This window comes from Gymnodraco acuticeps, unplaced genomic scaffold (genome assembly GCF_902827175.1).
Source record: "Gymnodraco acuticeps unplaced genomic scaffold, fGymAcu1.1, whole genome shotgun sequence".
NCBI lineage: Eukaryota > Metazoa > Chordata > Actinopteri > Perciformes > Bathydraconidae > Gymnodraco > Gymnodraco acuticeps.
This window is the reverse complement of record NW_022990590.1, coordinates 4,869,392-4,897,275: the sequence shown is the minus strand read 5'-3', so window position 1 is coordinate 4,897,275 and position 27,884 is coordinate 4,869,392. Positions and strand designations below refer to the sequence as shown.

At 40.4% G+C, this 27,884-nt stretch overlaps 2 protein-coding genes across 2 annotated transcripts in view; one reads left to right on the top strand and one right to left on the bottom strand.

The window, feature by feature from the left end:
* The window catches only part of LOC117554203 (centrosomal protein of 128 kDa-like), a 104,851-nt gene that overhangs the window by 2,626 nt on the left and 74,341 nt on the right, over window positions 1-27,884 (top strand). The window lies entirely within an intron of this gene.
* Window positions 89-27,862, bottom strand: tshr (thyroid stimulating hormone receptor). The gene is made up of 10 exons (XM_034228505.1): window positions 27,693-27,862; window positions 20,205-20,276; window positions 16,553-16,627; window positions 11,622-11,696; window positions 10,106-10,180; window positions 9,451-9,528; window positions 8,808-8,876; window positions 7,250-7,327; window positions 2,527-2,715; window positions 89-2,105 (listed from the first exon to the last, which is right to left on the bottom strand). The coding sequence occupies exons 1-10, from the start codon at window positions 27,860-27,862 to the stop codon at window positions 665-667; spliced, it is 2,322 nt and encodes a 773-aa protein (XP_034084396.1). The 3' UTR covers window positions 89-664.

Below are 27,884 nucleotides of genomic sequence, written 5' to 3'. Positions count from 1 at the left end.
TAAATCCCCAAACACTATTGTCTAATTACCTCATATTATTACGGATAATACAATAAGAAAGACTGTGTTTTTACATTTTCAGGACAAAGTTTCCACTGTGGAACAGCACTGAGCCAGCAGGCTGTCCTTGAAGACAATAACAAAGACTGAGAAGGGCGCCTCTGAAAGGTCATCATATTGCAGGATAATGAAGTGTTTCAAAAAATCAGTTTTATTTACTTGTGCTAGACTGTGCAGAGATCATTGAAATTAAACTAAATTATTAAAGATACTGAAAAAACAGATTCAATTCATAGTTATATATGTAGGTTTGAGTATTTATCTATTACTATATCTTGTGGTCAAATACAATATCTATACTATCTTTCCTTAGAATAATTGCTGTCCTTCTCTAGCCCGTCCCTCCAAATACAAAGGACTTTGAGTGAGATGAAGTCCGGCTCGCATTTCAGTGACACTTGATATTCTCCAACAACTGGAACCATAAAATCATCACAGCCGAAATGGTCAAAACAGCTGAACTTGGCCTGAAAACTGAAGCAGATAGAAAAGTAGATATTTCTATTAAATATCCAAACAGATCTGTCCACAAACACTTCAAGGCCTCTCCTCTCCTCTCCCACCTGAACCTGTCTTGCTTTACTCGCTCCAGCTGGTGTTTGTCTCACGTCTTCAGGCTCTGGCTCTCTTCAGGGCTCGTCTGCTGGCAGGTATGTCCGGAGCTCTTCTTCAGGTGGATGGGCGCCTCTTCCTGGCCTCCGCTTCCACCTTTCCTAACCTTATCCTTCTCCCTACGGACCTGAGACGTCCCGCTGCTGCCCTTTGACGACACCGTCTGGCCTCTAAAAAGCTGTGCCCTTTGCTGACAAAGACCCACCTTACTGAGGAGGATGAATACGTCCCCTCTGAAGGCCTTAGTGAAGATGGCATAAAGGAATGGGTTTGCACAGGAATTGAGCGGGTAGAAGAGCACCAATAAAATCTTAGAGTTGGAGACTGTGATAAGCGGTCGATCCAGAACGGCTGACATGGCGTAAAAAGAGATAGGAGCCATACATAAGAAGTCAGTAAAGATGAGGACAGCCATGCGCTTGGCAATGTTGGTATCCTTGGATCCAGACCGGTAGTGAGGGTTATGGACTGCGCAGTAGATCTTAAAATAGCATGCGCAAATGACAAGGAAGGCGAGGATGTTGAGGACCAGCACTGACAAGATGAAGATCTGAGACACTGTGGACTGAGTGTCCATTGGGAGACAAATACTGACCTTCTGGTAACTGCTCACCCCGACCAATGGGAGCAGGGCCAGAAGGAGGCAGAAGATCCAGCCGCCTAGCATCACGGCTGCGGCGTGGTGCAGACGCAGCTTACGATCCAAACGCATAGCAAAGGTGATAGCGTACCACCTCTCCAGAGTGATCACCGTCAAGGTGTAGACAGACAACTCGCTGGCGAAGACCGTAAAAAACCCTGCAAGTCCACAACCAGGGCCCGTCTGCCAGTCTATGGCGTGGTTAAAGTACTCTGCTTGCGTGTGGAGGTCTACAGAGGCGATAAGAAGCAAATAAATCCCCATACACAGATCTGCAAAGGCCAAGTGACACATGAGGAAGCGAGAGACCGAGAGCTTGTAGTGACTGGTGAGCAGAACCAAGAGCACCACCACATTTCCCAGAACAGCCAGCAGACTCACAAACCACACGGACACTCGCAGGAAGCCAAAACCCATTATGTCCTCACAAGGATTGAACTCATCGGGCTCTGGTACACATTTCACCTCCACTCCCTCCTCACACATCACATAATCGTAAGGACCTTCGAAGTCTTGGCTGGTGTCCTCCTGGGGGTTCTTGAGGGTCTCTCCAAAACCCACATCATCATCTGGCTGACCCCCAAAGTAGGCGTGGTAGTGGAGGCTTCCATGGAAGTCACCTCTCCTCCAGTCCTGCTGGGAGTCTCTGTGGCTTCCGTCACTTGGCTCCTGGTCTGGGATTGTTTCCACAACACCATCCCCTTGGAGGGAAGGCATGCCGAGGGGCCCCACAGAGCGCTTGTGATGTTGGTCGTAGAAAGCAGTGAAGTTACAGAGAATGTACTCGTAAAAGCTGTAAAACACAAACAGATTGAAACCATCAAGTAATACTCTAGTCCTGTATTAGACAGACATATAAGACCTGGCTTTAACCCTCACTCACGCTAAGTGTCAAATGAACTCATTACAATATATCCAGTTGAAGAAAAGTCTGGCTCAACCTTCTTCCTACAATAACAGCAATGAGTGACACTAATTATGCCAGCACTGTTTGAAGTTATAGGTAAACACGTCAGAGTTGATTCAATCCCTGCCAAAGTCCACACCATACAAGAGCAGCTGCCTTACTCACCGTGGGAGATCATCCAAACACACAAAAACATTCTATCGGATGCAGTTGGTCTTTCAAGGACAATCTTCTTGAGATGCCTCCACTTTTCTGACTTTCACAAGTACATTCAAGAACACAAAGTGAATAATTGACGAAAGCTCACCCTCGTTTCTTTTTGAAGTTTTTGAAGCCGCAGCAGTGGCTGGGGTAGGTGAGATTGGCGACGGTGAGGTGCTTGAAGGTTTCGATGGGCGGCAGTTTCTTGAGGGCCCAGGCATCGCGCGCCTTCAGCTTCCGGAGAGAATCCATACCTATGGCTGGCAGGGAGGTGATCCCAGTTAGGGACACGTCTCTTTGGGACAGCAAGGGAATGAAAGAATTAGATGCCTTATTATAGATCTTAACTTCAATGCATGCGATCATTCTTGGCAAAGCCCTATTTTAAGTTTTTCAAGGGTACTTTTTGGGCTAGAAATGATTAAAATCTTGGGGGTCAAAACTAACAGAACTATAAAATACAATATTTCCACAGACTGCACCGCTCTGCTCTTCTTCCTCTCTACCGGAAAATATGTTGCTGTGGTTGGATATAGTGCAAATATTGGATTTAAATTCTGGTTTTTTTCTCCTGTAAAACTTTCCACGCAGACATTTCTTGGATACCCTGTACCTTTTTAAATGTTTGGACTTTGCCCTTAAATTGTATTAATGAGGTCACAAATGGGGTTAAGCTGTATCCCCAATACAAGTGATAACATGGCATTTTCTGCACATCCCTCACATGTGAGAATGCACTTAATGGATGCTATTAACTAAGTTTAAATGCTATTCTTTCATCTGACTAACTGAGAGAAGAACCAGCAGTTACCACCCAGCCCATCTCTTGAAAAAACGTACTATCAGAAAACCTAGAGGCATACATGATTAGACCAGAGATCTAGATGGATTAAACGACACCCTCCATCTGTTTCCTACACTCAACTGCTCACTCCTTCATCATCTTTTTACACGTGGTTTTTCTTGTAGTTGGCCATCATGCCAAAGCCAGCTCAACCTCATTGGGCCAAAGACATGCAGGGGATTGACAATCTTATCGACATCCCATGTGATTCCATTATCCGGACATTCCACTTTTCAGCACTGGACAATCGCCCCTTCCAAAGGCCAAGTAGAGTCCAAGTTCTCTTTTGCTTTCTTTAGTTTCCTAACCCATTAAATCTCTAAGTCATTGTATCTGCTGATTAATTCGATTAAATAAAAGAAACAAAAGCCAAACCATTTCATATTTGCTAAGAGCCCCGTTGTTGCTCTCCCCACTTCTGTGCCCTCTTCTCTTTTTCCTCTCATGGGGCACATTGTGAAAGTCTTCAATAAAAGCAGCACAGACTCTGAGTGTCAGTCTGATTTTGTCATTCCCAGATGTTTAGCTCATGACCTCATGGAGCTGACCTCACTTAGGACATGTTCCCCATTGGAACGGGGGATGAAGACCTGCACACGAACCCATTTACCTTAGCAGACACTTAACGACAAGATCGGAGCCATAACAGCAACTGAATAGCCGTGGTAACGGGTTTTGACAATCAAACACCTTATAAAACGCAGACTAAGCCTTAAAATCCTTGAGAATGGCAAAAACGATTACAGTATCAGGGAAATGTCGGAAGTTACTCCGTCCCACGCTTGCACACAATGCGTTTCAGATTTCCTGGTCAAAGACACAGCTGTGGAGGAATGATTTATACTCTTTGATGATATGCTATCCATTTCGCAGACATGGCTCATCCAGTCTGCACATGATGCGTGAGGAAATTGTTCAAATCTACCTTGACATGGTGTGAATAAGGAAATTACCATACTAGGCCTATTTACTATTACATGGTATTCGGCTTACAATTTTATTCAAAGCGACTTCAATACTGTAGTCATGACTATGGGAGCAATTTGGGGTTACGTTTCTTGCCCAAGGACACTTCCAACATGTTGAATGATAAATACACTGTTCAAATGGTATGCTATATGTACATTTGAAATAAATAATTGAAGCAGTACTGCTTTTCTTTTTTGCCAAGATTTAAGAAGATGAATCATAATCTGGCTCTGTCCAATGTATCAAAATCCACTATCCAACATCTCTGAAGCTCACTAGTTATAACATATCGTGTTCGTACAAAACCTGATATCAATCATAATCTAACTCTCTGCAAGAAAGTGAAAAAGCAACCGTATTTCCCAAAATGCTCATAACTATTCCTTTAAAGTGAGATCATGCAACAGGAGTCGCTATAGCCTTAAGAATAAATCAGAAAATCCATGTGTACCTCCTAAGGTGAGTTGATCTCACTCAATTGTGCCTTACAGTCAAGATGGCGCCAACAATAACATTTATCCATCTTAAATAGTGAAATTATAAATTCCTTTTGCTACCCAAGCAGCTGTTGATCAGAGTCAGAAGTCAATGATTAAACAGTCTATAAAATAGTTTTTAAGAGGGTATGAACCACTCCTACCATGACAGAAGAGTGCCCATTGTTGCCCAAGTCAAACCCAATGGACAGAAAAATGACTCACTGGACCAGAAGCACTTTTTTAACAGGAATGTGATAGAAAAGCTGTAAAAAAGGCATTTTCCACTTCATCTCAGTTTTAGCTACCCTTGTGTCCTAAGCTATTGGTCATCATACCAGACCAAGTAAGGCTGGTGGAGACATTTTTTTATTGCATTGGACGGGGGGGGGGGGGGATAATTGCTAATCGGTTGATAACTTCATGCTTTTTCTTCCTTTGAAAGTTACATAGACTTCTTTATAGTAGGCTACAGGTTACCACAACTACCAGAAGTGTGCGAACAAAACAATGTTACAAGGTCCATTTAAAAGAATACATTTAAACGATAGTTGAGGCGATGTTAAAAAAGGTACATGATAAAAGTATCACTAAGATTATTAGTCAATTTATTGAACATGTTAGAAACAAAACAAGCAATAATAATAATTATAACAAAGAGAAGCAAAATAGAAAAAACGTTCAAGGTGAGAAAACGAAAATACTTTCCGTCATGTTCAAAAGGGGCAAGGAGATGCTTAAAAACGTTTCTGGTCCTACCTACCCCCTCTAGCGTACATTGTTTATGAAAAGAAAAGTTTAGGTCATCAGCATCCAGATGAATCGACAGAGATCTTACAAAATTACACAAAAATGGATGTAACTGAGTTTAGACATGCTTCAGTTAAATACGTATAGGTCAGGGGCGGCGCTAGGGGGTGGCTACTTGGGCTCAAGCCCCGGATGTTTTCTGAAAAGCCCCGGATGTTTCACTTAAAAAATAAAAAATAAATTTAATTTTTTTTTTTTGAAAACGTCTCGGGAGTAATGTGCAGTACCGGAGTCCACCAGAGAGGCAGCCACTGTGGGACATTAGGCTTACTGCGTAGCCTGCCCTGAAGAAGAAGTGATCCTTCCTAGTGCCTGACGAGTTTTAAGCTAATAGCCTATACAGTTATGGATATTAGAAAGTTATTGTCATTGAAGCAGGCGCCACAAGCTGCGGCAGTATCAGCAACAGCAGTATCAGCAGCTGACAACAATGTCATCACCAACAGTCAAGAAATGGATGATGTTTCAGGTTTGTTAATCTAATGGTGATATCTGCACTCTGGCTGACTGAGTAAGAAGTGAAAAAGAGTGATGTAACGTTAATGTTATAGCTAGTAAACATGGAGTAACCACACTAAGTATACCCTTATATGTTAGTATGTATACAGAACATGACTAAAAATTATCCTAAGATGTAACGTTAACCCTTCATAACTCAGTCTACTTTTAAGACCCTAAAATAACGTATTCCAAATTTATTTTGTTTTCACGCGTGGAATTATACCGGCTCTCGTTTCAGTACACATAACAACAGAACTGACAGGCAACCCTCTGAATCAGACTCCGATTGGCTGTGACTGCATCCACTCAGTGTCCGATTCAGAAACGTGACTCTTACGGCCCGTCCACACAGCGGCGTGCGTTGAAGCTTCCAACGCTTCTGCCCATTCACTTTGAATGGGGTGACGTCACTTTTAGCCGAACTGCATTGTGGGAAGCGACGCGGAGCGTTGCTGGCGTGGCTCGCTGCAAAAGTTGAGCAATGCTCAACTTTTGACGCCTCGGCAGAAGCGTCAGCCAATCGTATCATATGCCAGTACAAGCTCTAGCCAATCAAACCGCTGCTTGTGTGTCAGGGGCGGGAGATTCATGTAATTGGTTGTTGGTCGAGTGTCAGACACGCCCGCCGGCAAGCGTCAACGCACGCCGCTGTGTGGACGGGCCGTTACACTCTTTACCTCACAAACAAAGATGGTGGATGAGAATAGATCTATAAAACGATAAGCAATGCGCCAGAATCAAGGTGAGACTATCCGCATCCTTTAAAACTCTACGCACATTCGTTTCACCTTAATAAGTAAACGACTATTTGAGTGAGTTAAGGCATTAGTTTGCTTCATTAAAGGGTGTTAATGAGTGTTCTCCAGTGCCTTTTTTCCGCTTTAAGGTGTTATTAAGGTAGGGTTAATGTTGCTCTCAAAGTGCACCAGATTGATGCTTTCAACTTCAATATTTTAAAAAAAATCTTCCCGGGGGAGCATGCCCCCGGACCCCCCGAGAGGAGGCGACGACCCCCCGAAAGGATGTTCGGTCCACCCCCCACTTATAAAAAATACCACTGTACCCCTGCACCCCCCCCCCCCCCCCAACCCAAAGACTCCTGGGCTAAGCCCCGGATCTCCTACAATCCTAAATCCGCCTCTGGTATAGGTACTATATGTGAGGTAAGGATTGTGTTTAATTACAGAGTTGCAAGCGGCTCAAATGTCCAAATCCCTTCAGGTACTTACAGAAGCAAGGGGCCACTGATGGTACCCCCAAAAGCCCTTTCATCGATCTTGGTAAGATACTTATTCCTGCGAAGGTCCCTGGACAGGAAAGCACAAATGTAAGTTTATTAGGAGAAAGGGTATCCTTCACATTTCAATCAGACCGTGAGAGGTGAGGCATGGCATATTTTTCCAAACCTCATCACCGCACATTTCTGTTTATTTTCTCTCATTTCAGAAGTGAAACATGACATGATGAAAAAGGTCTCACTCACATTGTTGATTCAAATTAGACAGTATAAGATGTGATGGCGTTTTCCTTAAACACACTGAGCACCCACACTACACATCTCCCCAAATCCCTTAAATCTAAGACCTGTGAGGGGTGTATTTGTCTTGGTCAGGCAGTGCTGGGATCAGTTCTCCCCTCAGAGCAGAACGAGCTCCAACACAAATACACATGTGTGAAGACTCTCTGGTATACGACCAATGGCTTAATTAGCCTCTTGAAGGGATCTGAGATGTGTGTAGGTGTTGTAAAAGAAGAGAGGTCTTACATTAATAACATTAAAAGCTCATATCCTAAATATGCAGGATTCTGGGCCAGCGGTTGACAGAAAAAAGGAAAACATGTTGCAAAAAAAGAGGAAAAGGAAGCAATGCTTACCTCCACTGTTGTCATGTATCCTACTGAGGCTATTGAGTATATAAGTGTGACATTGATTTCTTCAGGTTTGACACAGATCTAGCATCCAGTGTCTATGAGAGCATGTGGGAAGGTTACTGTTTCCTGATACCAACTTCTACCAAATCATATTTTCCTATGAAAACTCCAGTTGACTAATCAAGAGCTGGGCTTCTATCCTTTTTGAGAACATATGAGAAGGCTTGTAGAGACCCAACTGTGATCCCACTGCTTTTGTAGTGCAATTGTGGGAAAGGAAATACACATGCCAGATGTCAGAAATGGTTTAATACAGTCATAAACACTGAGCAACATAATTGTGTGAGACATTGAAGACTGCTAAATTGACTGAGTTTGGTGTTCCAGTGAAACATATTTTACCAGATGAAAAAACAAATGGGAGTAAAGAGTTACATTTTATGAAAACACAAGAGTAAAAACAAAGCAAACAGAAAAGTACCCTTGAACCTAATACACAAGTAGCTACACCACTTACACGTTTTATATTATTCTGTGTGATAGTGTGTGTATTAACTAGGTTGTGTATGAAGCTGCTGGAAAAGGTACAAAATGACATTATAGGAAATACTCTAAAGCCTATTTGTTTGTTTGCTAAAAGGTGAGATGATAAGACAAGACCACTTTAATCTTTGTGTGGTTTATATTAAGCTAAAGCCAGTAGCTACTGGCGTTCTTAGCCTTACATGATCAAAGATTAGCAAGATGAATCAATAATATAATTACAAATAACAGATGAAATAGTAACCTATTGCATATCCATAAGCTGTTTAGAGGAAGTCGACATGGTCACTGTGAGTTCATCCATTGGTTTTTGGATGGTTACTGTTTTGTTTTCTTGCAACCATAAGTAATGAGTTAATGTGAAATACTTACACTTGATCCAGTTTAGTCCCATTGAAGGCATGATTATGGATTTCCCTCAAGCCGTTTCCATACAGCACCCTGGAACAAAACAAAAAAGTTCATACAGTAACATCAACACAACGAAACAGATATTTCAAACAAACAATCTTTTGAATTAGCATACTTTCCCATGGGCTTATGCCTTATCTGTGTCTGTGACAGATAAGTAGGAGCTACTCATTTCACTTTCAATGTTGAGGTTTCATCTTTCTGCGCAGTTTTGTGATTTTTCATCCAACATTTTCTATAACATGCTGTTTTGTGGATTATAATTGCAATGCATCTTCCTTTGCTCCCAAACCTAACCACTTGTATGTGATTGTCAGTGGTCTTTGAGTGTCGGTGTACTTGTTTGCGCTATCTTTGAGAGGTTCAAGTCAGTTCAGTCTGAGGACATGTTTTCAAAAGTGTAATTCTTGCCAATCCACACAAATTCTAGTGGCTATTTTAGGGTTTGGATTGGATTAGGATGTTCACAATACATTTAACAACTACAGTTTAAATCAAGTTCACGTTTCCCTTATGAATTTTTATAAAAGTATATGACAGAAACATACATTTAAGCAGTTATTCTCTACATTACCGCATATGGATGCTCTTGCAGATATCTTACACTGTCAGCACGTCGCTGGTGATGCCACGGAATGAGTTGGCCGGGATCTCAGTGATGTAGGGATGATCGGCAATTTCCCTGCAAAGGAAGAAACCGAGTAGGGAGGAAATGAAGTGGTGTTGCAAATAAATACCTTTCATTGGAAAGTGGCACAGGGAGAAATAAAGTAATGGATGAATTCTCAAGTATTACGACACAGTGGGAAAATGAAATTAGAGGGAGTTGAGAGGGTGTTGACAGAAAGACGTGAACATGTGAGTGTAGATGTTCATTTCATGCAGAAGGTTTTATACGTAAAGGCAGATGTTTATTGACTCGAAAAAAGACAAAATCTAATTTCTGAAGGGAAGTGGTCTGTTAGTGGTGGCAATTTCTCATAATTGAAACCACATTTCCCATAATCCCTGTGCAAAGTTGTGTTTCAATCTTGCTTCATGCCTGTCCTTAAATGTAATGCAAACGATGGTCTACATATAGTCGATGGTTGAATTCTTTATCGTTCCTTGAGCAGTATTTAGAAGCCATGTTGGTTCATGGTAACATTAGTAATGGCTTCGAATGAATGTGACAATGTGTTTAATATGCTACACAAAGCACTTTTTAATTTGCATGAATATTGATTAGTTTGCTTAGTTTAAAAGCTAAAGCAACTCACAGCATGAAGTTCATGTCATTAGAGTGGATGTTGCTCAAGTCAGGGAGGAAGGTAAGGCCGGTATTGAAAATTCCCCTGAATAGCAAGAGGATGGAAACAGTCAGGACATATAGTAGACACAACAGAGACCACACAAGGTCATTTTGAGATGCAATGAAAAGTGGTATATTATTTTCTTATTAATAATCCTCTGTAGGACTCAATCAGACAACAGTGTAATGCAAAAGCATAGTGAGTATTGCCTTTACAAAAATAGTCCTTAAGTTTAGTACGCACTACATTTTATAATATCCATCAATTCATTTCAACTATGTCTGCTAAGAAATTAAGTTCCGATAAAACAAAAACAGCTGTCTCAATTACCAGAAGTGGGAAGTAACTATATAGATTTACTGTACTTGATACAATTTTGAGGTAAATGGTGTACTTTTACCCCACTACATTTATTTGAACCTTTAGTTACTATACAGATTTGGATTAATGATGTGAAATATAATTGACTCTTAAATCAGACTTTGGAGTAGATTCACAAGCTACCCTGCAGTATACAAAGTCATTCAAACTAGCTGCACCTTTACCAGCTTTACACTTCAATACATCAATAATTACAGTCAAGACATGTAATATATATATTATTCTGAAATGGACCAATCTGCAGAATGACTACTTGTTTTGATGCTGATACTTTTGTACTTCGATTTGAGTAACATTTGCAGGACTTTTACTTGTAAAAGAGTATTCCTACACGCTGGTAATTCTACTTTATACTTAAGTACAATATCTGTGTACTTCTCCCACCTCTGTCAATTACTCAATGTATTTCCCTAAAAGAAAATGTGTTCCCATTATGTTACAGCTTTAAGCATGTGGTTAGCATTGTAAAATGAAACAAAAGTACTTGGATAGATGTTGTAAACGATCATAGATTGGGTGAAAAGAAGTATGTTTGGTCTGTAACTTGAGTAACATAAGTAAGTTAAGACTTTAATCAGGTACATTACTTATGTAAGTTAAAATAACTCAGTGTGACTTTTCGTTACATATATGACACAAGCAATTATCTCCCGGGTGAAAAACGTTTGTTTGTTTGGCCTATTAATCCATTCACTTTGATTAAAAAGGCGCCAGAAACAAGTTTTCAAAAGCTTACATTTGGGATGAAATATACTCTTTTGAAAGCATAATTCACAATACAGTTTTGTTTTATCGGAACATAGTATTTAAGGTTGTTCATTTACTGGCATTTCTCTGGTTACAAGCCAGGGAGTCTCAAAGGACTTATAATAAGTAATAATGAAATCAGGCCAGTTACATTTAATATCTTCTAAAAAGGTTCAGAGTGTGCAGTCACTTTTCTTGCTGATTCTGATAAACACAAAGCTATGAATAGATCACAATGTTAAAATGATTTCCAGACTCAAGCATTTTAAATATAGATCCCTCATCTTTTACTATAATGCTGTCCATATGTGGAATTCAATGACATTCTTTAAAGCATGCAATGAAAAATACTCACAGGTATTTGAGATTTGGGAGATGTTTAAAGGCTTCTGGGTCAATGTAGGTCAGAATTTGTGCATTACGTATTTGTCTGGAGACAAGACAGAAAAAAATAGTCTTCAATAAGGACTTAGAGACATAAAACAACTCATTCAGAGAAAAAGTAAATGACAAAAGTGTGTGTGGTAGACACTATGAAATCATTAGGACACACACTCGGAAACACACTGCTTTAAAACTTGCTGACAGGACAGGGCAAGGTGCATGCCAGTGTGCGAGAGGAGGGAAACTCGGCGCAGACAGCCAGGTCCGGAAGTTGAGTCCAATTAGTGTTTCATTAGTGTGTTTACTCTGGTCCGCCCTGGGCTGGACTGAACACCTCTCTCTCCCTCTGCTGTCTGAGGCCATGGCATGCGCTGCTCTGGATCGTGTGTTCTGGCCCTTCTTCACACACCTGGCAAACCACAGTCAGCCCACCAAACAGATGTGGTCAGGTCAATGGAAGTCACTCAGTGGGAGAGGTTCTTCTTCCCAGGGCTGCTGTACAAAGACTAAAGCTTCACTGAAGGAGTTGAAGGCAGTTTTATCAGCCAATGTAACCAATGACCAATGACATAGTCTGTCAAGCAGACTATAAAACTCTGAGTGGCAGAACATTAGTTGGCTGAGTTGTTGAAACCCTTTGAACCCAAGAGGGTCGGTCATACGGTGGGGTTTAGAATTCAATTTTCTTTTACTTGGATTTTCTACTGATAAAGTTTGTGCAAATGTTAGTCATAGTAACTGGTCGGTGGCGTTAACTAAGCAGTCAGAAAAGATCTAACGGCAATGGAATGGAAACGACATATTCTATAAAACGTCCTCAATAACGCAAACATACATGTGTGCTTGTTTGAGGTGGTTTTGGCCGAAAATATTAGATGCGTTCAATGTGATATGGAAAGGCCTATGCCAAATTATTTCTGGCATGGTGAACATTGAACTCACATAGCTGATTAGCTGTTTGTGGTTGGTGATAGAAATGTAACCAAAGTAGATCTTTCTGCTTTTTTGTCTCGTAGATGGCTTTGATGGCATAGGAGAATTGTTTTTGGTTTGCAAACTCTACTACTTCTACTCTGTTTACTGCCAAATTACAGCACTGCCTAAAGAGCAGCCTACACTGCAAACTGCTCTTCTCTCCAAACCAGTTGATGGGAGGTAGCTAATTTGCATTTCTGTTTTGTAACACTTCAAAGTTTTTAGTCTTCCAAAAGACACCTGGTAACTTAACCATTAATTAAGAATGATATTTCTGGCTAATAGACAATATACTCTCTAATTTAAACTACGGTTTGGTCTCCACCAACTCCTTAACACAATATGGCTTTTAAATGGCTGGCTGCTTCACTATGTTCACTAGTCACTAACATAATTAGTTTGCTGTTTGGTGCTGAAAAGGTAGAAAACAGTGTGTTTATGGGGGAATGAAAGTTATGGGATTAGGTTTCAGGCTGTAAAGCCAGGTCAATCAATTTAAAGCTCAAAAGTTCCATAACGTTGAGGGAAACTGCAGCGTCTGCTAATGATTTGTAGTCAAAGCGACTACTTTTCCATTTGCCATCCAGTTAATTTAAAAATATTGATACAAGCAGCTTTAACTGCCACTCTATTTCAAGTAGTTGACACAAACAAAATGCTGTTCTTGCTGCTGTAAAGATCAAATACATACATTTCGTTGCGATAGGGGATCCTCAAAAATAAACGAAGATTTAAAAACCTTCTCAAACTGTTTATGCCAGCCTGTCCTCCTCCAAAAAACGACCAAATAGGTCGATTATTCAGCAGCTTATTACGACCTATAGTCACGTTTTAAAGCTTAGCACCTCTAGTAGTCGTGTAACGGCCTGTCCACACAGCGGCGTGCGTTGAAGCTTCCAACGCTTCTGCCCATTCACTTTGAATGGGGTGACGTCACTTTTAGCCGAACTGCATCGTGGGAAGCGACGCGGAGCGTTGCTGGCGTGGCTCGCTGCAAAAGTTGAGCAATGTTCAACTTTTGACGCCTCGGCAGAAGCGTCAGCCAATCGAATCATATGCCAGTACAAGCTCTAGCCAATCAAACCGCTGCTTGTGTGTCAGGGGCGGGAGATTCATGTGATTGGTTGTTGGTCGAGTGTCAGACACGCCCGCCGGCAAGCGTCAACGCACGCCGCTGTGTGGACGGGCCGTAAGAAACAACAATTTGCGGCATATGCTCCCGTTGATTGCAAACGCTCCGGAGGGTCGTATATTCACTAATAACCCTCTCTGGAAAATCCTAAATTGTAGAATAGTTTGGCCATTAAAATGCTTTTTTATTAGATTTCTAGTGAGAAGTGTATATCGTACTTTTAGAATCCACGTCCAGTGGATGTGTAGGATCTATAGTTTGATAGATATTACGAAGATAATTTGAGGTCTCGTCAGGAGAACGTTAATATAATACGTCTTTCCGCAGCGTCCATGTAAAGTTGGCGTCAACCCTCACGGGGTGAGGTACAGTATTTCCGGTCTCGAAGTTTTCATAATAAAACCGGATATATTCCCCTCACTGTCAAATGATTACAGTGATATCTGCATTACTCATCCACTAAAAACATCAGTTTATCTTTGTTAATTACACAACATTGATTGGTTTAAATTGTGTACAATGCTTTTGTGTTTTTAACCTTCGATTCGGAGAAACAAATAGTTTTTTCGGAGTTTAGGATGGCCGAAGACACTACCCATAATCCTCAGCTATTCTTTGGGACTACAACATCCGCTTTGCTTGACAAACCCCGTGATTAGTCCTCAAGCTCTGTGATTGGATGTTGGAGTGGCAGTGCGCCAAGGTTATGCCGAGCTCTTTGAAATGGAATGAATCCACGGCAGACTATCCAAAACTGGACTCAAACGGGAACCCCCCCCCCAGAACTACACATATTGTGTTTCGCAACATGGTCTATGGCACGTCTCTACTGGGAATTGTAGTTTTAAAAAGACGTTTTCGTATTTCCCATAATTAGAAGTTGCAAGTATTAAACTGTGTACATCCCTGGAGGTTTAGGGGATACGAAATACATTGGTGTTATCACATGTAAAGGTCCCATGTCATGGCCATATGTACTGATCATAATTCCATTGTTGAGGTATACTAAAATACATTTATATTGTGCAATTTTCCAAACTCACATTGGTTTCTCATACAGCATCTCTGTATAGTATGTGTATTCACTCTCTGTCCTAAACGGCTTGTTGGAGCTCCTGCCCCCCTCCCTGTGAGCCTTTTATTGTGGCCAGCCTAAGGCACACCTGTGCAATAATCATGCTGTCTAATCAGCATCTTGATTTGCCACACCTGTGAGTTGGGATGGATTATCTCGGCAAAGGAGAAGTGCTCACTATCACAGATCTTTCCAGATTTGTGAACAATATTTGAGAGAAATGGTTATTTTGTGTATATAGAAAATGTTTTAGATCTTTGAGTTCATCTCATGAAAAATGGGAGCAAAAACAAAAGTGTTGCATTTATATTTTTGTTCAGTGTATATCAAACTATAGATCCTACACATCCACTTTTCCAGAGAGGGTTATTTGTGAATATATGACCCTCCGGAGCGTTTGCAGTCAACAGGAGCACTAGAGGTCGAAAACTTTAAAACGTTATTATAGGTTGTAATAAGCGCTTGAACAATTGACCTATTTGGTCGTAATAAGGGCTTGAACAATCGACCTTTGGTCATATGAGTTGGAGGACTTGTTGGTTTATGCATAGGTTGATCATTAGTGGACTCACATTTGCCATTAGATGAGTAAGACTGAGATTTAACTATATAAAAAAACGTCACATTTTTCTATTAAAAAAACAGGAATTCCAGACACTGCCGGTTTTACTTGATGGTGGTATGATACAAACTTTACCCAGCCCCCTCTGAATTTCTGGGCTCAGACTGCAGTCTTTAGATCCACAGCTGCTGTCGGCCTCAAGCCTCCAACAGGAAGCAGAGCATTAATTTGTGTCTGACCCTGAAGGAAACCTGAGAGAGATGCCATTATCTGATGTATGGCACTACACCACACCAATCAGTGGCAAATAGGCCCCGGAGATCCAAAATACACCCCCAGAACACTGATACAACCCTCAGCTCGCAGCTTGAATTATTGTTTCTGTCTGTATTTCGCTGTCTGGAATTCGGCACCTAATAAGTAGAGACCAAAAGGAAGGATAATTAAGATGAAAATGACAGGCAAATGATACACACACACCCATAGAGACATGTCAAATACATTTCTGTCGCTGTTAATCCCAGCTACCGTGTCAAACTGCTATACATGTCCAAATTCGATGCTGTAATTGAAGAGTGGAAACAAATAGCATACACACAAACACTGTTGTAACTTGGAACCAATCATTCTCATGGGCAGGAAGTCTTATAATATATGAACTGCTAGGAGGTGTTCTGCTGGAAAGTGTGTGTGGTCCATCCGGAGACTCAGCCATAAATCTCTATCCCATAATTGAGAATAAAGCGCACCTTGCTAGCCTTTCTTTCCCCTGAGCTACCTTAACAAGAGCTGGAGCATGAGGAAGACGAGGAGAGAATCCAAATACTGGCTTTTGTTCGGCCTCTACTTCTCTGTTTATACCAAGCTCAGTAATAATGCTGCAGATCAAATCAAATTGAATTGTTTCGCATCTAATTCAGAGAAACAATTGCCACAACAGGGTCAGTGTTCGTCAATTTCTTAAATGCAAGTGAGTCTAAACAGCTCTGATAAGGAGCAGTGTGTGCAACACGCCACTGAAATAAGCTTCTAATCTTTTTCCTCTTTGCTTCCATTTGCTGCTGGCAAGGTTAAAAAAACAAGCATTTGTTTCTCTCCTGAGAGCAAATGGAACAGCTTAATCAATGAGGATCGATAAAAAGCGTGCCATTTACTCACATGTGGGTGATTTTCTTCAGGCTGTGAAACGAGTGCCTCTCCAACCTCTGCAGCGTCACGTCCACCGATATATATCTGAAAGGAATGCACAGAGCTTATACCAAATCTTAAGTACACAAGGTGTTGTAATATAAAAAATTATGATGTTTTTTCAACCATCTGTCTTACATGGTGAAATATAATGTTTTTATAAATGAGTGTGTGGCTCTGATTCTACAGCCTGCAACTCTTTATATTATCAACCTGACGTGCCTAAAGCCTCGAACCTCATGGGTAATTTTTAGGAATGCACCTCACATATACATTACCTATTCATCAGTCACTCTGCTTCCATTTGTTATTACTTGGTAACAAGTATGCTTTTTAAATAAACCATGAACTTAGCACTCAACGAAACTTAGAAATGACTAGAAAAAAAACAAATATTCTGTTTATAGTTGTAGGTATTACAGGCACTTAACAACAAATACATGTTGGCAAACTAAACAGAGAAAAATTTGGCAGCTATTTTGCTGTATTTTATACTATGCAGTCTGTCTGAAGAGCAAAGAAAAGCCGCTTTCACACCAAGTACTTTGCCGTACTTAGTTCCCAGCACTTAGTTCCCAGCACTTAGTACCCCCATGGAACTAAGAGCCGATCACGTTCACACCGGGAAAAAGTTCCCTGAGGGAAGCTTACGCAAATGAAGCCGCTGACGTCACTTCTTCTTCTTCTGCTTTGGGTTTACTGGCAGGCCGCAAACAACTTCACGGCGTATACTGCCACCTGAAGTCCCCGGCCGAAAGTCCCCGGAGTTGTGTAATGTGGGTAAAAGTTCTCTGAACTAAGTTCTCTTTTGGTGTGAACGCAATAGGTGGGACTATCCTGGGGAGAAAAAAGTACCAATTTCGATTGGCTGGGCGAATTGCAAACCACGCCCCATAAAACTGTTTTGTGAAGCCGCCATTGTATTTTCTGGCATTAGCATTATTAGCATTAGCATTAGCCCCGCGCACCAACGGAGAGAGAATAACTTATGGCAACACAAAAAAAAACATGGGAGCGGTGGAGTGATGAGGAGGTGTTGGCATTCTGGCGATTTACTCGTCAGGTGGCAGTATACGCCGTGAAGTTGTTTGCGGCCTGCCAGTAAACCCAAAGCAGAAGAAGAAGAAATGACGTCAGCGGCTTCATTTGCGTAATCTTCCCTCAAGGAACTTATTCCGGTGTGAACGCGATCTATACTTAGTTCCAGTGGTGTAGTGGAGATTTTTTTACTGGGGGGACGCTATTTTAATGAGGTAATCCCAAACAATGCCACACAAGTGCGCACGCGCGCAGTGCACTCACAAAACGGGCAGACAGGTCCACAGAAACTACCGGTATGCTTGCTTTGTCCTACTATAGTTACTGTACTGCAAAAAGACAACACATAAGTTGCATAAGCTACAGTATTGCAACTAAGCATCTCTCTCTCTCTAGCCTACATTGCAAATAAGCAGACCGCGCTGCTTTTCACACACACACACACACACACACACACACACACACACACACACACACACACACACACACACACACACACACACACACACACACACACCTTGCGTTTTGAAGACTGATAAATCCGAAATGGATGAACAAACTTTGCAGCCCAGTTTCCCAGCTTTGCAGTGTATCCACGGGTATGCCTCTTGTTTCCCCCGCCACATTTCCTCCGTCCATACCTCTGGGAAAGGTGAGCTTGAGCTAGCCAGGGGAACAGTGGCGGCGCCAGAGATTTTCTCTAGGGGGTGCTGTGGGGTAGCTTGACGTTTCATAGAGGGTGCTCAAACATTAAGGGTTTCCCATTAATGCACCAGCGCTACAGTTGAATTTTCTACTGCAACACTCCCCACACGCACACACAGTGTACACGTCCGCGACTGTTACAATGAAGGCTCGATAATCAGCTCACGGCATATAGGTGTAAGCAGGGGTAAAGTGCTATTTTTACAAGTGGGGGGTGGACCTCACCTCCTCTAGGAGGGTCCTCACCTCCTCTAGTGGGGTCCGAGGGCATGCTTCCCTGGGAAGATTTTTTTTAAATATTGAAGTTGAAAGCATCAATCTGGTGCACTTTGAGAGCAACATTAAGGGATCTATGGATACATCTCTCAACACCCATATGAAACAGAACTGTAAACAGATTTTCTATTTCTTCATAGACATTTTACAAATCACTCCCCTTTTAAAACAAACCGTTAGAGACCCTCTGAGATAACTAGACTAAAGTTAACTATCTAAACACTGAGAGTCCTTTACTTCACCTGAGCTGAGGTTATCTGAGACTCTCAGTCTGACAGGAGAGAGTTCTCCCTCCACCTTGTTGTTGAAAATGCTCCTTATATCCGTTAGCTTGGCTAGCTAGCACCAGATGCTAACCACAATGATCTCCAGTAGATAGATACCCACCGGTGCGCGAGCTCTCGTTCGCTCGCGCACGCACACAAAATGGCTCGTGCCACACACACAAACAGAGATCCAGAAGTAAGCTACTTGTACTCACGAGGCTATTATGAAAAAAAACCATATTTCTTGGGGGTGCTGAGGGGGTGCTTTGGCAATCCTGGGGGGTGCTTCAGCACCCCTTAGCCCCCCCTTGGCGCCGCCCCTGCAGGGGAACGCTGCAAGCGCAGCTAACGTTAACGTTAGTGCTAGCATTATCCACGTCTTTAGGCGGCTCTTCTGATGATGTAGTACTAGTAGCAGCTTCGGTGCTGCTAGCCTCTTCCTTCTTGTGAATTATATTCTTTTTAGAAAATAAGTCAAGTCAAAAATGTTTGCCTGCCATTATAGAGCTTTTTCGTTAGCGTTCTTGAGGGAAAGAGCTGCTGCAAAATCGGCGGGCGGCTCGCCGTGGGGTCACGAGCGTGATGACGATTCATAATTCTTTAAGGAAATCGTTTTTATTTTGTATTATAATTACTGTGAAATGTATTACGTTTTTGTCATTATTACAACAAATACACACTTGCAACTGATAAGACTGGCAATGATTTTATATTTATTAGACTATTAAAAAAAAGATCATGCTCCAAATAAGTGGGGGTACGGCGTACCCCCGCATCCAACTCCCACTACACCACTGCTTAGTTCCATGGGGGTACTAAGCCCTGGCACTAAGTGCTGGGCACTAAGTACGGCAAAGTACTTTGTGTGAAAGCGGCTCTTGTGGCTGTTTAAAGCTTACTGAAAACGTTTTATCCCTTCATGCATGACTTGGGCACAGACAACGGACTCAGCGGCTGGGGATCAAGTGTATATCTTACCTTTACATAGAGACTACACCTCTACTGGGATTATAATCACCACACTCCCAAAAACGCTCTGCTGGAATACCTAGTAGCCAATGTCTAAGCCCAGCTGTGGTTGAAGGACCAACATTCCTATTGAAGGAAAGCATTAGCAGTTCCAGCTGTGATTAAGAGCCAGTGCTGATACTAACCAGAGAGCATATCGGCTGCTTGGGGGGGAGACAGAAATTCCCATTTTTTTTAAAGCAAAGCAGTTGAAAAGGCAACAGGTGGATGAGAGCCACCGTGAAGGTTTTTTTTTTTTTAGAATAGCAGTTAATGAAAAGTGTACCAGCCTTGAATGTAATAAAGCCACTGAATAAATTGCCACTCACATCCATGAGATGTTGACCAGGTAGGCAAAGGCGTCTGCTGGCACTGATGTCAGGCGGGTCTCAAAAAGCCATCTGGTTGGAAAATAAAGACGGACCTTTTAGTTGTCACAAGCACATTTTACACTGATGTTATATTTGACATTTTTAAAAGCAAGTAATAGACATGCTGCCAAATATGCTTATTAGCTTTCTTGCAGAGTGGCAAATGAGAAGGCCACTTTCACATCTGTGTGTACCTAGACCCAGCTGCCAATTGGCTTAACTTAGCGTAGCATAAAAACTAAAAACGGTCCAAAGTTTTCCCAAAGATAACAGCATTTATTTAGCAGCACCACATTAATGATCAAAAACAAGTTAAACTGTATTTTTTTTTACATCTGTTTGTTTGTAGCCTTTATTTAACCAGGTGAAAGCCCCTTGAGATCAAAAGATCTCTTTTTCAAGGGTGACCTGCATCTGTGATGACAATATATAGTTGTTTTACGAATTGCAATGTGCCAGGCTATATTCTGGAGTACTTCCTGGAGTCTCTGCTGGTTCCTTTGCATTGTTCTTGGCCAAGTAATAGTCAGCTCCATAACTCCTCGTCAAATGACCAGTTTAGGTTTTTACACCTCAGTTTTTGTAAGGACATGACACATTTAGATTTAGCTTTATGGATGTGGGTTTAGCAGTACAGGTGGATTTTTTGTATTGTTGGAAAGAGCAAGGCTAGCATCTTCCTCCCATTTTAAGTCTTAATGCTAAGCTAACCGTCTCTTGGTCATTGCTTCATATTCAGCTTGAATTGGTATATTAAGCAGCACCTTCATATAAAATAAAAAAAGTTGAATTGTGTTTGTTTTATCTTTAAAAGAAGGAAGTGTCATGCTATTTCTGGTCTGGAGCACTTCCTGAAGTCTCAACTGGTTGACTTACAATTGCTCATGGCCTAGTAATAGTCATCCCCATAACTCCAGTTGATTTTTTTACACTTCAGTTTTTGTACAAATTTAGATTTAGCTTGATGTAAGTGGGTCCAGCTAGGTCGATTTTATTATCATTGGAAAGAGCAAGGCTAACTTTTCCCTCCTGTTTCAAGTCTTTAAGCTTCCCATCTCTTGGTTGTTGCTTCATATTCAACAAAAATATATTTTTTAATTTAAGTGATTTTGTTATCATAATGTAAATTAAACATTTAGAATGTCTGTCAAATGTCCAATAATTCAAGACAAAAATTAATCTAAAAGTAACAGAAGAGCAAAAGAGAAAGGCAGATAAAGAGGGTCAATTTCAGAGTCAGATCAAAGGTTTATTCAAAGCACATGGTGAAACAGACCCCCGGAACATGGTAAAAAACAAAGCCTTGGATCTGACTGGACCTGCGCTGGCAGCCAAATCAAACAATGTCTGGGTCTGTTTAGGACCATGTTTCAGAAATGAATGTTGGGACCTTAATGTGTTATACAAATGGACCTCCACAGTGTTGTCCCACAGTCGCACTGAAAAAGGGAATCTTTTTTTATAACATGATCTATAGTCCTGCACTTGACACAAAAGTCAAATCTGTTAGCTTAATTGTTGCTGTTTCTGAATGAATGGAGGAGACATTTTTGTAAGAATTAAAAAAAAATGTTTAAAGATAAATAGTTTAACCTTTTTGGAGATAGGCTATTTCTTGCTAAGAACTAAATGAGAAGATAAATACTACCACATAACAAAAAAGATGGTTGGCTTATTTAGCTTAGCATAAAGGCTAAAAGCATGGTAAACGGCAAATCTAGCTTTTGCCAATGAACCCTTATGTTGTGTTCGGGTCTCCCGTGATCCGTTTCAAGTCAAAATTATATAGTAACTACGCTCTAGTTTTTTTTTTATCGGAACAAGGCTTCATGATATCCTCCACAGCAGCTATATAAACACTACAAAACTGATTTTGACAATTTTAGCCAAGTCTGAAGGTCTCTAAAAAAGAAAGTGTGTAATTTGGTGTTCGGGTCTGTGAAGACCCAGCAGAATTGTTGTGGGTGACTCAGGGTCAAATTTGGTCCAATCAAGATTCATCTTTGACTTTAGACATTTTGAGTTTTTCATCCAACTCCCACAAACTAAAGTAAGCTAGAATAGAACTCGGACCTTTGCTATGGTCGTTTCCAATGGTGAAAAATAATGTGTATTTGTAGAATGTTGCAGATCTGCTTCAAGATTAAATTGGTTATTCCTTGGCCCACACTAATCTGTCCCTTGGCTGAAGTAATAAGCGTATCTCCCAAAATGTTTTGAGAAAATTGTTGGCATTTTTACCTAGCTGGTCAAAACGTGTTATTTCTTTGCTGTGATCAAGCTACATATTTTGTTGTGTTGGATATGGGAATCACAACAGAGTAATAGAGAAAAGAGATTAAGATGGTGGTCACATGTGTTGATGTCATATTGAACTCCAGGGCCACCCCGCAGCAGAGTATACATTCAGAGCTTGTTCCATGTATACATTTGGAATCAGGTTCGTAACGGTGACTCAGCGTCTTTAGGCACCTTTGGTTGATCAGGGGAACAATAGACTAATTCAGAGGCTGAGATCTGGCCCATGAGACTGAATCATGGGGGGTTTTAGTCAGTAGACATGGAAGCACAGCAACCTGAATGCATTCTGACAAACTCAAACAAACAGAGTGACACAGAGCAGACCCTGACACCAAACACCCCAGTCAGATTTGCGCTGGTTCACCACCAAACCCAAATAACCAGCAGGCATTTTCTCTAGGGAGCACGGAGAGAACACCAACAAGCCCATCTCGAGAGCTCGAGGAGAAAATTACTCCCCCAATTTGTCATTTTGGATTGAAACCTGAGAAAACAAACAGGTTGGGAATTGAGTTTAAAGTGGGGAGAAGCCACATAATTCATGATACGGACAGCATTTGATTGACAACATAGCTGTGTTTACTATGGGCTTTTGATGTGTAAAGGTCTGTGGTGACTGGAAGAGAGGGTCATTTACATATTCTGATGCACAGTGAACCTGCAGTGTGATTCAATGTAAACTTCTATAAGTAGCAATGCTTTAATGTCTTCTCAGTCAGAATGATTGGATAGCATTATAAATCAAACAGTTGAATTACTTTTTTTCAAGATTATACTTGTTATTTTTATAAAAACGCAAGATAATTATAGCAGAATGTGAAGATACAGTCACGATTTCCATTACCCAAATCATCGTACAAATGAATATGTGGGGAAACTGTCAGTATTTCCAGTAATCTCAGCTCCAGCTCATCATGTTCAACGTCCCTCTTATTTTACAATTAATCCCAGTGCTCATCTGTTAACATTCAGGAACCATCATTGGGGTTTCTCTCTTTGGTCGGTTTTATAGATGAGAGGTCGAGGGACGACAAAAATAACCAGTTATCTCATGTTTAAACTCCAATTAAAAAATGCTGAGGTTATTGAAAGACTGGAGCTGCTGTGTTTTCCCGTCTTCCCCCCCCTTTTTCATTATTCTCAAATGGAGCTCTCCAGGTGTTTGAGAAATGTGCTGTAAAAGGTAAATATTGTATTTGAATGCATCGTCCAGACATTACATGTCACTTGTTAGATTACATGTCACTTGTTAGATACTTTTATCCAAAGGACCAGACGCAGTCGGGTGTCACGCTACGCAGGTTCTTAAGCGCGGCTGTGCTTTCCTTTCCACCTCTCTGACTCCCAGTGACACATGGAGTAACATCCACAAGTACACGCACACAAAGGACTCCAATCTTTAAGTGTCCACACATGCACACATACATAGCCTACAGACGTCTGCTTTGCATTTTGTTTTTTGAATACAACACATAGTCTCATATTTACAAAATATTTTAACCAAACTCTTATGTTAATAAAATGCTTTGCCGATGGGAAATTTTCAAAAAGATTGTATTGATAGAGTAGGAATATTAAAGCAATTTGAGAGCACTGACCTCTACCCATGTTGAAACAAAGTTTTAAAAGGTATTCGTTTTGGAATGAAGCGTATTTGCTTTCTGGCAGACAGTTAGCTGAGAAGATAGCATGCTAATATTTATACGCTAAATATAGTTAAAGAGCCAGCAACCAGCTTCATTTAGCTTATCTTAGTACACAGACTGCAAACAGGTGGTAACAGCTATCCCAGCTTTGTCCAGAGGTAGGTCATTTTGGCTTTTAACACATCGATAAGTAGCACATTAATACTTAATGGAGAGCAGCAGGTATGAGTCTTAAAACCAATACATTAGTTAGGATTTTAGCTAACGTCCAGAAAGTCAATGGTTTTTGATTGGGTTATATGTCTGAAAAAAGGTTTAAGGTTAACACAAATGTTTTTGTTCTATGACATTGATGTTGAAGTCATGCGCCTGTGATGTCATTTGTTTGATAGAAAAACTATGGCTTTTACTTTATAGAACCTAAAATATTGTTTTCATTTGTGAAGATTATCTTTCTGGACAAAACTTTTAAGTATCACAAACTTTGTTTTGCCACAAGACGTTTTTTCTGCAATAATCAAAAATCCCCAAATCCCATAAAAAAATACATAGTCTAAACCTGCAGCACTCTATATGTAATGTGCTTAATCCATACAGTAAGCAACGTTTAAAAACAACAAATTGGCGCTTTTACAATGCTTTCTGTACTTGACTGTGCACTCTCCAAAACAAAACCTGGAATCTTCATGGCTAAGTAAGAGACTTTAATTCTGGCCTAGCTGGCATCAGTGGAACTGAACTGGGCTTCATTCCTCATTGTGTGAACAACTAAATCTCCCTCATGCCTCATTTGCTAGAAGATCCCGCTTAATACACAGTCTATGTTGGAGCTATATATCTCTTTATATTATTTAATAGTTTAACATTTATTTTCTTGCTGTTTATAGTGTTTATTGTAAATATATTCTTAGTTAGTGTCATAAGTTAAAGTAGTTTCTATGCTTTTATTTTGAAGGCATGTTTGGGCACTGGGTGATTAGAGCACCTGGTGTGATTGTATATATTGGAGACAGGTGGGTGGTGGGAGCCAGAGCACTAGTAGGCAAACGTTTTTTTTACCAGGGTTTTCCAACCACAAGAAAGGAAAGCCATAGGAAAGGCTTAAAGGAACCAACCATAGGAAACCTGTTCATTGTCAATGATATTGGATCATAATAAATGCAAAACGGAGATTCTTGTCTGGACATGGATCATTCCCCTGCGTAAGATCTGCTAACTACTGCCTCAGATATTATTTTAAGTTAATTATCTGTTTTATTTCTATATGATTTTGGCCGCTACAGTCTATTTTGGGCTTATTTGGCAGGTATTTTTTATCATTAGCTTGGTGGCATGCTTTCATGTCTATCTATCCTCCTGGAGGGCTCTGGGTAAACTGGGCAGGAATGTGAGGAAGTCTAAGGGGACATCGGGGCATGTGGTCAAGTGAATTGGGTCAGTGATCGGGAGATAATTTTATGTGATGGGTGCTTTTTGAGGCAATTCAAAGTGGATGGAGGGGTATTCTGATAAACTGAAAGAAAGGAATGATCATTATCATAACACAGCGCAGGACATTTGTGAGCCCCACATGAGTGATTCTGAGAAATGTTTGTGTAAGAGAATCAAAGAGAAAAGTATTTTAAATTCTAGAAAAAGCCCAATTTTTATTTAATGGAAATACCCCCTTCTACCTCCTTGAGTTCTATGTTTCCACATATGCGGTCGAGTCCCTCTAAAGGGCATGTGTTTCCATCACTCAAGGCCGCTCGCTCTCTGTTGCATCATCTTTGTCTTGGACTTGAGCAATTTAGGATTTGTAGAAGCCCCGCTACATTTTTCAGACTTGACCCCGACATATTACATAATTTCGGCTCCCAGGGAATCATGACGCATTCTTTAGTTTAGGGTCTCAAGTATCAAGAAGGAAAATTGCAGACTTAACAGCTGTTGGTTATACATTTTTTTTTTTACAATTCTGTTGTTTTTTTGGCCAACTGCTAACAGAATCCTAAGCATTTTAGTTATAACAAGATTTGTCAGTTCTTTTTTAGTACATGAGTTAAAGAAGGTGTTAGGCCTTGGATACAACTTTCTGTTGTTCTCCCATTTACACCGTATATCACTGTAAATTGCACAGATTTGAATTGGATAAAAAATATGCAATATAAAGATGCCATATTGCACTCTTGTAAATTGCAATGCTTATCATAATTTTCGGACATTTTATAGTTTAAGCATTAATTCTAACTGATAAGTTGATCCTCAAAAAGTGCCAATTATTATGATAATCAACTTATCGTTAGAGTAATCATCAAAGCATGTCACTACTGTATATGGACATTTCCTTTTAGTTATTTTTTACCTGAATAAATAGAATGTGTGTTTTGGACTGACACAACAAGACATGTAAAGACCTCTACTTGGACTTTTATAAATTGTGATGGACATTTTTACTATTTTCTGACAATTTATCGACCAAAACTATTCTTTAAAAACTATTTTACAGATTAATGTCTAATGGAAACGATTAATTGTTCAATACCCAATTCTTATATACAGTATATAACTTGCATCTCTAATGGCAACAAATTATTACCGTGCTATCATAATGATGTTACTGTAAAGATTTATTTTTTAAGGAGTGGGCATAGTGTGATCCAGTTCACTTTATTTAGTGTAAAGTGTAGTCTGATAGCTGTCGAATAGAATGAGCCCATCATTCCAAACGTGTTAGCTTTTCTATAATTTGCACATATAGGGTTGACCAAAAAAAATAGACACTTTAAATACCCTGGAGCCTTCTGCAAATCTCCCTCCATCCATCCTCATATTTTAACGGCTACAGTAAATCAATCATATAATCAAATCATATTATTAATTTCCAATGAATATTTTAATTACACATTTATGTGTAATTAAAATATTCATTGGAAATTAATAATATGATGATCATGATATAAGTTAATGTTGTGTACATGTTCTATGATAATTGAACGGATGAAAAATAAAGAAAACACTAAAGACTACCCCAAATAAAAAGAAAATCCACAATATATTTGAGATATTCAGGTTGTCTTTTTTACCTATTGAGTTACCTGCTTTGTTTTTTTATATGATTTTTTTATATTCTGGTGGAATAATGGTTCAGTTCCTATTCAAGGTAATAAAAAGAGTTCAAATAAATTAATCATTACAGTCATTAAAATGTATTGTAATGTACTTTTTTAAAAACTACACCTTATTTGTACGTTTAGTGTTCCAGCTACACTTCAAGTAAATCATGAACCAAATCACACTTTAACATATCTTGTTAGTCATACAGATAATAGACTAAAAATAATACTTTAAAATTGAATAGCTAACATCACAGACAGTCTCGAAGTCCCTGCGGGAGCACTTTGAAGGATTATTCATGATATTATAATGATTTTTCCTCGGGGTTAAGAGCACTTTACATTCAAATGAAAGAAAAAGCAGCAAAATGACTTTTACAGATGCGTTTTGTACGCCTACTTACAGTGTCTCCGTGCCTGCTGGAAACCTGGGGAGAATATCAATGTCACGGCAGGAGATTGTGTGCATTTTCCACTCAGTGCACTCGCAGACAGCAGGGCAGGAGTCAGCCTCCGCCGCGGTGCTCACATGGAGAGTGACGAGCGTAAACAACACGCATGTTATCACCTGCATGCTGGAGGGCTGCTTGCTGTCA

Coding starts and splice junctions, on each gene's coding strand:
- tshr (XM_034228505.1), bottom strand. CDS start 27,862: ATGCAGGTGATAACATGCGTGTTGTTTACGCTCGTCACTCTCCATGTG. Junction 9,529..10,105: donor AATGACATGAACTTCATGCT/GTGAGTTGCTTT, acceptor CTTCCTTTGCAG/GGAAATTGCCGATCATCCCT. Junction 7,328..8,807: donor GGGACTAAACTGGATCAAGT/GTAAGTATTTCA, acceptor TTTCCTGTCCAG/GGACCTTCGCAGGAATAAGT.